Consider the following 12,269-nt stretch of genomic DNA (forward strand, 5'->3'; position numbering starts at 1 on the left):
ACATAAACATAAACGAATGTGAAGCATATTCTCCCTTCATCATTATCCATAAAATCATTAAGTAGGAAGCACGCAGGTGTTGCTAAACGCTCTCAAAGACAGTTCCACATGAATAAGCAATACTACTCAGCCATTACAGGGCCAAATTACATCCACCTGGAATAAAACTACAATGCAGGTACAGGCCTGAAATGGTGCTTTGCACTTCACCATACCCTGGCCTTCCTGTAGGGTTTATGGCAGACAGTGTAAAACAAAACAGAAATATAGTCCACAAATGCTCACAATCATATTCTGTAAACACAAATTATATCAAATTTAATAGTGACAGAGTCCATACAGATTAGGAATGTTCACCATTCTTAAACACCATATACACTAGGAATATATATACTGTATATTTTCAACTGATTCAGTTCTCAAGCTCACCTTATTAACACAATCATAACATGTTTTATTAATTTATATGAAAAATACTTCACTAAGAAAGTAGACAAACTGCACAGAAATAGAAGTGTCATGTGCATAGCAATATAGTTTAAAGCATTCACATATGGCTTTGTTTAAATGAATCTATTGGGGAAATGGCCCTATATGGACTTGGTTATACAGCTGACATAATGTAAACTGCTTCACATCTTTTAGGCACTTGCTAACAATAGTGTTCAATCCCTGAAAAACAATATCAAGAGCTAACAAGTGAAAATAACAAAAATCCCAGGATAACAACTGTGTTAAAATTTTTTGAATTGGATTTAGTAGTGCATGCACAGAAATGAAAATAGCAAGAAGGGAGGCATAATTTCTGTGCAAGAATTATATCAAACAACTGAAAAGTATAAAAATATTTACATGTTTCTGTTTTAAATACATATAGAACAAAAACCTTGAAGACTCATTCTACAGAATAAAAATATAGGATATGATAGTAGTAACAAAAAAATAATGTATGTTTTTTATGGAATTGCGTTTGCAGTTAGTTACAAGTTATCTGAACTACAAAGTTCCTTAAAAAGCTCCCTGATGGCAACAGAGAATCTGCTATTCCTTTTAAAAGCCAAGCACTTCACACCATTTTTAAACTTCAGTTACAACACTGAAATTCAGATCAAAATTACTTGTGTCTCCCAGTTCAGTTGATTCACATCGTTTTTAAACTTCACATCATTTTTAAACTTCAGTTACAACACTGAAATTCAGACCAAAATTACTTGTGTATCTCAATTCAATTGATTCACATCATTTTTAAATTTCACAGAATTTTAAAACTTCAGTTACAACACTGAAATTCATATCAAAATTACCTGTGTATCCCAATTCAATTGATTCTCTTTTTTAAAATCTGGCAGGTATGATATTTATTTTCTTCACTGGTCATCATTGCATTAATGAATTCCAGTCTCGAGTAGCCTCCATTAGATGCCTCTGTCCATGTCCTACCCAACTATCCTGATTGTCAAATATTCTACCACAAAACCAGCAGCTAAACTTAGCTTTCAATGTATTATCAGAGGTAGTTTTCACAATCTGGTAATTGTTTTTGCTAGTTTTTTTAAGTGTCAATTTTAAGACAAATCTTTCTTTTACAGGGCTAATAGGTTTTATTGTCCTGTGCCTCTTTCGAGAAAGATCTTTAGTAGTTATGCTCAGAGGATTGCAGACAGCTGGCTGCAGAAGTGCTTTAATAGTTCTTTTTGACAACAAAACCTTAAGAATGTGTCCCTTAAATTTAGCAATGGTTTTCATCACATTTACAACTTCTGGAACGTCTGCATCAGGATGGTTGAGCACAACTACCGGTTGATTTCTCCGAGGGCATTTTATAAGTTGTTTAGAATTAAAAGGAAGTAATTTCAAAGTCCTCACAGTTTCTTTTGATGCCCTTGGTTTGTAAATGACACCTGATTCACTAAAAACTTCAGATTGATTCTTTTCCTTACACTTTCTGTGCAGCATCACTTTCTTTCTTGGAGGTGCTGGGCATTTATCCTTACTTTTCCGTTTGAAATTCTTGGTTTTTTGCACATCCACAGCTTCTGAACTTTTCGACCCACTTTGTTTTAAATGAGGTTTTACTTTTGCAGTTCTGTTTCGCATGCTCCATGTGGACTTCTGACTACCAAAGTTATTCCTGTTGTTAGCACTTATTACTTGAGTGCTCTCCATGAAACCCTTCTGCAACTGTGTCCCTGCAGATTTCGTAGAATAAACAGGTTCTACAGGAGGAACACAATACACTGGATCGGAGCTTGCCAAAGAGGCATTTGCTGGCATTAACCTACCTGATAAGATTAAGGCATCATTAGAAGTAAGATCAGTTTGTTTCTGTGCTAGTGCAGGAGTAAGGGACTGCAAGTTACCTAACTGCAGTGAGGGCACTGTGTTGCTTACTGATCGAGTGGTATCAGCCAGGGTATCTGACACAGAAGTCTTAATTTTCAGCAAAAGCTTCTGTTGCATGGCTCCAGTTTTCTTTGGTTGACAATTCTGGTAACAAACATTACCCTGAAAAACACTATTTTTATGAACTACAGGTTTGTTTGGTGTCATACACTTCAGAAACACCGCTTGCTGTCCATCAGGCAAAAGTGCATAAACATGCTGTTTCTGTTTCATTTCATGTTGCTTTACTGACTCCAACGAATCAAAGGCAGTATCCTGATGCTCTGGTAACACCTTCACAGAAGAAAGTCCTTTCACAGATGACTCTGATGAATTTGCAAATACAAGAGGTCCTTTGATTGGCATGCTATTCAGTGAGATATTTGCTGTATTACATGGTCTCCTATTAAAAGAACTTCTTACACTTTCAAAACTGTCAATTTTCCCCTCTACTTTTGGAGCTGGTATGATTATTTTACCATTTTCTCTGGATGCAATTCTCCCTAAAACCTGAGAACTATCACTAGGGACATTTGCAACTGTTCCAATTGACCTACCAAAAGTCAAAATCATTCCAGGTCCCTTATTTAAAACAGAAGATGCATGTACACCTTTAGTCGCATGCCCTTCTGAGGAAGTGGTTGATGGAAAAGATCTTCCTGAAACCACCTGCAGCCCAGGTTGATTAGCAAGGTGCAAAGGAACGAAAACTGCTGGAGGTGACTGAACTAAAAGAGTTTTCGTTTGTTCCTGAAGAACTGGTGAGAAGGCCTCAGTATTCTGGGTTGTAGACAGTATTTTATCTTTTACTACCTGCTGTGCTACGATTTCATCTGTATGAGGTTTTAACAATGTACCAACATCTGGACTTTTGGACAATTTATCCATTCCCTGTGAATCAAATGACATTCTGGACGTCTGCCTTTCTCTCCCACAATCTGTACCTTCATTTGTGCTACATCTCGTGTTCAATTCTCTCTTACATAAATGAAGGCCAACATTAGAAGGAAGCCTCTGAAAACCACAAGCAGTCGCTGAGGTTTTTAAATGCATAAAGGCTTTATTCCCTGTCTTGTGACAAGAGAGCAGATTGTCACAATGACGTTTTACACAGTTACTTGACTTGCTGGGGGATTCTTGCTTAGTGGCTTTCACTTTTAAGACATCTTGCAGAAACTGGTTTATTTCAGGTGATAAATAATTAGTTGCCTGTTCACTCTGCAATGAGAAAACAGATGTGATTTTAGGCATTGAGTCCGAGTTAACACAATCAGAAGCATTTTCTTGGAATTTTTTGGCTGTGTTCTCAAAGCCCTGGTGTATGCTAGCATCCAAATACTGCTGGCCATTATACTGATCCTCCGTAAAACACTTGCCGTCAACATACTTAGATTGGCTTTTAGAAGACAAAGAGTTACTCTTAGTTTCTGTGTGTCCGTAAGTTTTATAAATATTTGATTGGGCTGATAAAATTTTCTCTGGTTTTAAGCCTTTCACCAACTCTGAATAGGAAGATGCAGATTCATCTCTCCTACTGCTTTGAAAAGAAACTGTTTTGCTAGATACAAATTCTTTGCATCTGTCATCAGTTGACATCCAAATGCTACACGGATTATCCGAAGTGTCCATTTTGGAATAGTTGTGAAAAGACAGCAACCCCTCATTGGAAGAATCCACTGAAGTTGAACAATAGAGGTTATCAGTTCCATTGGTATTATTCAGGCCACCATTTTGTATGTTCTGCTCAGGAAAGAAGGGCATTTTCATAGAATCATAGTGAAGTGTATTTTTAATAGTGGATGGGAATACCTGAGGATGACAGGGAGGACTATAGCTTCCCCACAAGATGCTACTTTGAGTTCCAACTTTCTTCACCTCATCACATGGAGGTACAGTTGAGCTCAATGCCATTGGCAAATAGTTCAAACTTTTTCCTACAGCTACATTTGAAGGTGCTACAGTTTGAGAAACATTTCTACCATATGATAAGGAGCTATTTTGGTTTTCCACTTTTGTTTTTCCTGAACAAAAAGCAGAACAAGAAAATTGAGGGGAGACTAACTGGTGAACAGAATTGTTCTTTAAGGTTGGCTGACCAGTTACATGTTGTATAGCACCTGAAGACAAGCCACAGGGATCAGCAGTCTGTAGCAAAGGAGTTGTAGAACCATCTTTAACAGGATCCACTTTCTGACTCAAGAAATGTACATTTTGTTTACTTGTAGGTAATAATTTTATAACAATATGTTGTTTTCCATCTACCATTTTAAATCCCATAAATTTAGCGCTGTAATTAGCTGGAATAGATATTTTATTGTTTCTGACCATCAGTATTGATGGCCCATGAACAGCATTTCTCAAGAATCCTGAACTGTGAATTCTTCCATCATCTGCATTACTGTATTGCGCAGCAGCGAGTGTTCCACTCATAAAATTATGCTTTTCCGTATATGTAACTTGATCTTTTTCTTCATTTGTATCACTCGTACACTGCTTCAGCTCCTCAGCTTTTGTTTGATTTTCATTCACACTTCTTAGTACTTGCACATTTTCTCCACCTTTGTCACTACCATCACTTATATTTTCCCGTCTCCAGAATGCCTTTTTAGATGCTCCCATCCTATACCTTCTTAACACAAGCTTCAGTTCTGCTGGAGTCTTCACTGCTCTGTTTTCACATTTCTCCTTCTCCAGTTTTTCTTTTGCATACACGTGGTCTCTATGCAAAGCAATGATGTGTTTTAAAAGATAATCCTTCCGTGGTGCTCTGTAATTGCAATATTGACAACCAAAAGGAAACGTACTGGTATGAACAAGATGATGTTCCTGCAATTCCTCTTTTGTAAAGCTTACGTGATGGCATTTTCCACATTTATATGGAAACTCATTATGTCTGTGAATGTGCTGAACAAACGTACCCACATCCTGGGTAGAAAATACACATTTTTCACATTTAAAGTGACCATTTACACAATGCTCTGACGTGAAGTGTTTTGTCAAATCCAACAAAGTGTACACATGCTCATCATTACAGAGCTCGCATTTAACTAAAGTGCTACGATGGGTGCGTCTATGCTGTTTAAAAGACTGAAAGTCATTAGCTGAGAAGTTACACATCTCACAAGGATAGGAAGGCAACTCGCCATAGTGAAATAGCTGAAAATGCTTCTGCAGGTCATTTGGACTGTATCTAATGTTATTCTTGCACTTTGTACAGGAGAAATTCAGTATCTTTGCTGTAGTTTTCAACCCGTCTTCAAACTGCACTTCTGTTTTATCTTGCAAGTGGATTTCCTCTGAACAATTAGGATTGATTCCATTTATTTTCTCTAAATTTAAAGACTTCCCTGTAGCTTCCTCTTTACACTGGAAGAGTTTTCTAAATCTATCAACTTCGTGTTTCATCAGTACTTCATTTGGAATGTTCACCCTGGGTAAATCAATTTTCGCATCTTTTAGTTCATAAGAGAGATCGACATCTAAAATTGTCGGTTGAGTCACCATACCTAGAGTATCATTCACCAGTGCTTTTTCCAAAGTAGTATCTGTAGAAAAATTTTCTGCAGCACTGCACTTTTTATCACAAAAAAAGTGCTCATTTTCAGATGGCATGATTTTAGGTGTGAATTCTTGAGATTAGTCTGCTTTCCTGGGGCAAGAATACTGAGCTGAGTTGTTCTCAAGGTTCTAGAACTCCTCCGTTTTATTTTCCTGAAATCAGAAAACAAACACAGCAAAAATTACTTTTAAAACTAATGAATTGTAATGAGTGCTCCAATTGCATTACCAAATATGTACTAATCTTGGAAGTTACTAATTTTTATAATAGCATTTGAGAGAAAAAAGAATAAGGCAAAAAAATGAGACATTACAATGTAGTCTTTGTGTGTTTGCATTTGGAGAGCTAAGTGTTGGTTAGTTAGGGGAGTTTTCCACAAAGGTTACATAAATCTTGAAAAATTAGCTATCAAATTTTGGTCTTCCCCTACCAGGAGAGTCTGCAAGCATGAGAAATCCCAAGAGCTGGGTTTTTTCCCAGAAAAAAAAATAGCTGGTGTTTATTACTTATGCTGGATTTCAAGCAAGTAGTACCTCTGTGACATGGATCACTAACTGAACTTAGCTGAAGTACTAAAAACAAGTGACATTTATTACAAACTGCTATTTTTATTACTCATGTCTGCTACTCTACTAGTAGTTAGCCATTATGGTTAAAAACAGAAGAAAAAAATTACAGTTCTACTTAATTAATAAAGACACCTTTCTCAATACCAAAACACCACACTCACCTACAATTAATCTTTGGCATGCCTACGTTCAGTATCACTGAAATCTGAAGTACTTAACTGATAAAACTCTATCTAGCTTCTCACCATACGTTTCTGGGTATAGGTTAATCTTTTCAGAACAAGTGCATGACTGACAACAGTATCCCTCCTTAAGCAGCTGGAGTAGATATGGTCAGCATCCTTGTCTCACTAAAGATTTAATGCCAGTGTTTCCATAACAGGCTGCACTAACAATTTACAGCTCAAGTGTGTGCTCAAACACACTCACATGTCAAAATAAAAGTAGCTGAAATGGAATAGCAGTGAAGATAAACTGGATTTTGAAAAGGGAAACTGCAAAGGAATAATTGCTTCTTCATTAGTATGTAACACTTTGTACTTGAAACTTTTTCCATAGTAGAAATCACAGCATCGCTTTCATCTTTGCTAGCAGAAGTCAGTAAAACAAAGCTTGAAATCTGACCAGCATCTCTCTTGTCACTATTCTCTCCTGCCCATCCTGAAGCAATACAGATTTGGAACTCATTAGATCATTCTATTTATTTACATTTAAACTGAAAGAATTATTACATTCTTTCCCTCATTGTGATAACGTGCAAGAGCTGCTTCTAGAGCTCCAGGCCATTGTAAGCATCACCACTAATGTCTTCCAAGTATTTTCCCATAGTCCTACAAGAAGGAAGTATGTAGTATTACACATGTAAATATCTGACAAAAAGAATGGAGACATAAACATTTTCAAGGCTATGTTAATGTATCCCATAGCAAGTTAAGCATTCGCTGCATTGAATTTCTTTGGGAAAGTTACCAGTATTTCTACACAATGCTTGAAAATAATAAGCAAAACCAACTCTGACATTTTATATAGGCTCCCATATCAAACAAATCAAATTAATGATATTCCTCATCTATGAGGCTGTAAGATGTCAGCTACACATCTGACATTCAAGAAAGCCAGAAACACCCACAAACCATAGACACAAACACTCCCTCTTTGGAAGTCTTTTCAACTACAGTACAAGGCTATGTATAGGATTGTGGATTTCTTAAAACTCAATGACACATCTTCCACACAGAATATTAACACATGGGAATATTACTCTACTCTGAACCTTCAGAATAGAACAACTTCTCTATGTACATTACACTCAATTTTCACCTAAAAATTACCATATTATGATGTTTTCCTCACGTCAATAATAAATCCCCTATTGCAACAGGAGCAAGATAAACTCCCACATACAGACTACATAACTAAAAATTACTTGGACTTGTTTGTTTGACAAACTTTTTTTAAATACACAGAAGCAACACATGAAGATTACAGGCTGCATGATGCAATACACCACTCTGATGGTAGGCTGCCTACCATTCAGATTAAAATGTTATATTGTCAAATACTAAAACCTGAAATATGTGCACAATTAACACCATAAAAACCAGAAGCTGAGGAAGTAAGCTGCAGAGAACAAGCCCCAGGCTTTTAACCTGGAGCCAATGGTGCCCTCGGCTGGGCAACACTTCACTAACTGGATAAAATATGTATGCCTGATGGAATCTAGCTGGGTATATTCCAGCCTAATTTGAGGTTTCCTTTAACTAATTAACGACACATATTACAACTTAACTTTGCTATTATTGGGTAGCATGCAACTACAATCAAGTGCTAGCAACAAGACATTCAAAAATACCTATTAGAAGCAACCAACTAGTAAAAACAGAAAAAAGAAACAAAAACCAACACTTCCAAGGGATCTTAAATGTACATCAGAGAAGCAGTCAGACTCACACTGTAAGAAAAGACTCCACTTCAATTCTTCAGCAGTCTTTTCAACATTTTTACACACACAAAGAAGAGGTAAGACTCAAAAAAGGCCACAGTCAGGAGGAATACCAAAAAAAAAGGGTCTGGAAACAAAAGGAAAGATATTTTAGAAGGTATAAATACAAGCAGAACTGAAAGAACAAGCTGAAAAAGCAAAAATGCCTCATAGTCTTAAATCATATGTGCTTTTAATACACAAAAGACAGAAAAACTGTAAACACATAGCAAGTTCTGTCCCAAAGAGCATCACCAAATAAAATACGAACCCTAAACTAACATGTGTACTCAAAAACTGCTAGTGAACTCCTCCTAACAAGGCTTTGTCACATCTTGGGTATTCATAACTAGTGTGCATAGACATATGATAGGTCAAAAACAAAACAGAAAAAAATTAGCTGGTGTCTCAGTCCAACAAATTTTAACTTGAACTCAAAAAACACTGAGATTTTCTTAATTCAAATTGTATTAAATTCCATACCAAAGACCCAATTTTCATTTTCTAGAAAGTTCTGCATAAGCATGGGAAGGAGGTGGAATATTATATTCTAAACATTTAAAACAAGTGGATCCTAAAGCAGATATAATGAACATGAGTAAGTATGCATCACAGTTAACTCGGTTTAAATAAATAAATAAATACACACAGAACAAGTGCAAGTAACCCCTTGAGGCTCTAAGCCTCAACTTTCTCCTCCTCGGAATGCTCCTGTATGTCAATAATTTGGTTTTAAAAAATACACAGAGAAAAAAAAAATAAAGTTCTAGCTATATACTTTAACCTAGGGAGAAATGCCAGAAAGGAGCAAGACACCTCTGTTTGGCACCTTTTATATAGTTTTTTTTTCCCACTTAAGGAAAAATAAATAAATTACAAAATACTTTTCCAGGCAGGTTGTATTTTCAAAGTTTCTTTAAAAATAGTTTACAGTTATTTTAATTTTACTTTAATGGAAAAAAAAAACAAACTATGCTAAAGTGTTTTCTGTGTTTGGCCCCGTCCTGTATTTGTCTGCAGATTCGTAGAGATGAAATCTCCGAAGTTCTGGACATAGGCACGAACTGAACAGAACTAGATCCTGAAGACCCAATGCTCTAAAAGCTTCTGGCATTCAGATACAATCTGACACAGCAAAACGCTACTTCTTAAAAACATAAATTACCAAGTCACTCTCCAAACTACCAAACAGATACCCGTGCCACACAGCAAACCTGCCATTCAGGAAAACACTATCTCAACGCTACAATGATACGTGCCCGCCACCAACGTACCTGCAAACTGCCACTTTCTCAGTGCACACTTTGGATGTGGAAGGGACGCTTCCCGGTTCGCGATCCCGGCCTCGCCGTTAACGAGCAGCAGTCCCACAGGGCGCTGCTGGGACTTGCCAAGAAGCAGAGGCAGGGTGCAAGCTATCCCCCGTCCCAGGGACAAGACCGGGAAGCGCATTGACAAGCACGAGTTGGTCTGCGAGAGTTCTCAGGGTTGCCACCGCCTCGGGGCCACGCCGCGAGTTCCACCCGACCGTGGCAACAGTATCTATCGGGCGCTCTCCGAAATTGAGGTGGGGGCGAGTGCGGCACCTCCCCTCCTCAGGCTCCTCCTTGGGAGCCACTTGGCTCCCTGGGCAGCCTCACTGGGCAGTGCCACCCCCGCTCCCCCCGGCCGCCCGCAGCGGGGCGCCCACACGTCTCCGGGGGGCGCCGCGCCGCCAGCGACTCCTTGCATGGCTTCGCATAGTTCGGCGGAAGGATACGGCACCTCAAGTGGCCCAAGCTCCAACCATGAGACATTATCGCTCTCTCCCCGCCGCACCCTGGCGCTGCCTGTGTTCCGCGACCGTCCACCACTAGCCCCGGCCGACCCGCGAACTTCCCGCGGCAAGAAGGGGCGGGGGCGCGCACTATTTGACCACTCTGCCCTAGCACGGGGCGGCTTCCTGCCCCTGCACGGCTCCCACCTCTTGCTCGCTCCTTGCACCTCTTGCCCGCTCCCGCGCAGCTCAAGAAACCCACTGCCCCACCCGGCGCCTCCCGCGGGCTCACCTCGCCTCGCTCCATGGTCCGGCCAGTCGCTGTCGGCGGCCATAACAGTTTCCATCCGGGGACTGTAGAGCTACGAGATAGGAGCTGGGAGCGGCCCTGGCGGAGTGATACGCGTTCACCTGGAGAGGGAGAGACAGGGACGGACGGAGGCCGATGAGGCCCAGGGTCGGGGAGTGCTTGGGTACGGGGAGGGGTAGGGCGCGGGGCTGTCCCCCCAGGGTTGGCCTCCAGTGTGGGCGAGGCTACCTTTCGCTTCCTCTTTGGATGGCTGTGGAGGCTTGGGAGGGGGAGGGAAATACAGTGTCGTGCCGCCCGGCGGGAGGCCTGAGGCCGCTCGCACCCTGAGCTGCTGCGGCCTGGCGTAAGGGCTGCTGACGGACAGCAACGGTGGGCCTTGCCCACGTGACGGGGCCATAGGTAGCGCCTGGCTGCAGGGCCCTTCCTTGCTTCTCAGTGGCTTTGCGTTTCTCTCGGCCCGTGGGTGCGGGCGGCCTCAATGGCCCTTACTCCCTCATACACACAAAAAGAAAGGCCCAACCATAGGCTCCTTGTAGTCCGTTCTAGACAAGATTTTGCTGAGTTGCCTACCGAGACAAGACCTATCACTAGAAAATGGCCGCAATGATACCATTCAAACAGTAGAACAGGTTAGATTGCTTGATGAGTTTTCACATGCTCAACACGAGCATCAAAGATGAGAATCACTACAAATTAAATGCCTTGTTAGAGGCACAGTATCATTGTAGGTTAGGAAAGAGATAAACTATGCTCGTTAGAAGTAGCATGCTTTTTACATCTGCATGAAGTTCTGATACACACAGAAAATCACCAAAAATAAGACAGAGTATGAGGGCACTTGTGAAGTAGGAAATGCAGCAGTGCTGTGGCCAAACATTTATTACAAATACACTATAAAGAATTGGGAATTAAGAGGTCATGGAAAAAGAAATCCTCTCTCCACTTAGAAAAACAGCATTCAAAAATCAAAAACTAAGAGGAGAAAATCTGAGGTTCCCAAAGGAATAGGCTTAAACTAACAATTTAACAGAGCAGGGTTTTTTTTCTCCAGAAACCTTGTCACTTCATACTAGTTGGAACAAAGTTTTAAAAATACACTTTTTAATCCACATTTGAGAACAAAGAATGTCTTTGTGGGTCTATTAGAAAGAACATTTTTAATTCATTCAGACTAACTTCACTTATTTCCCTTTCCCTTTTGTCCCGGAATGCAAAAGAAAAGTAATAGAAACCATTTTAGGGTGGGGGGTTTGGCCCTAAGGAATGTCTTTGGGAGTCGAATTACTGATATTTCTGCTACACCCAAATGAAAAAATCTCTGCCAAAAGCAAGCAAAGAAATGCAGCTCTTTAGTTAAGAGAGTCAGCATCCACCAAAACACTTCCCAAAATATCTAAGTAATAGTCTACAACTTCTTCATTTTGCAGGAGTATTAGGAACCACTTACAAACTATGACACATGCATACACATGTAACTCACCACTGAAGAAGGGAGCAATGAATGCAACTGCCACCTAACCATACTGAGCAGAAACTAAACTGAAAGCCATTGAGGAAATCAAGTAAGATCAAAGTCTTCTCAAGTGCATGTAACTGGAGAACACACACATTTTCTGAGTATCCTGATGCTGTCAGTTGAACCTTATGTAGCATCAGTCACTAATTGTGATAAAGTGCATGAATGCAGGCTTAGATAGTTTTTAAGTACTGTT

The 12,269-nt window shown here is 39.8% G+C and overlaps 1 protein-coding gene across 3 annotated transcripts; it reads right to left on the reverse strand.

Moving 5' to 3' along the window:
- Nucleotides 1-292: 292 nt before the first annotated feature.
- ZNF518A (zinc finger protein 518A) lies at nucleotides 293-10,983 on the reverse strand. 3 transcript variants are annotated; one of them, XM_064144668.1, is made up of 3 exons: nucleotides 10,540-10,983; nucleotides 8,461-8,579; nucleotides 293-6,093 (listed from the first exon to the last, which is right to left on the reverse strand). In XM_064144668.1, exon 3 carries the CDS (start codon nucleotides 5,992-5,994, stop codon nucleotides 1,378-1,380), a length of 4,617 nt encoding a protein of 1,538 aa, XP_064000738.1. In that variant the 5' UTR covers nucleotides 5,995-6,093; nucleotides 8,461-8,579; nucleotides 10,540-10,983; the 3' UTR covers nucleotides 293-1,377. The 3 variants fall into 3 exon arrangements, with proteins under 3 accessions (XP_064000738.1, XP_064000739.1, XP_064000740.1); XM_064144669.1 differs by lacking the exon at nucleotides 10,540-10,983 and adding an exon at nucleotides 9,766-10,132; XM_064144670.1 differs by lacking the exon at nucleotides 8,461-8,579.
- Between the last annotated feature and the right edge of the window lie 1,286 nt (nucleotides 10,984-12,269).

Source organism: Pogoniulus pusillus, chromosome 6 (assembly GCF_015220805.1).
Source record: "Pogoniulus pusillus isolate bPogPus1 chromosome 6, bPogPus1.pri, whole genome shotgun sequence".
Taxonomy (NCBI): Eukaryota; Metazoa; Chordata; class Aves; order Piciformes; family Lybiidae; genus Pogoniulus; species Pogoniulus pusillus.

What these genes read in the sequence shown, in the direction of transcription:
- ZNF518A (XM_064144670.1), bottom strand. Translation starts at nt 5,994, where the DNA reads ATGCCATCTGAAAATGAGCACTTTTTTTGTGATAAAAAGTGCAGTGCT.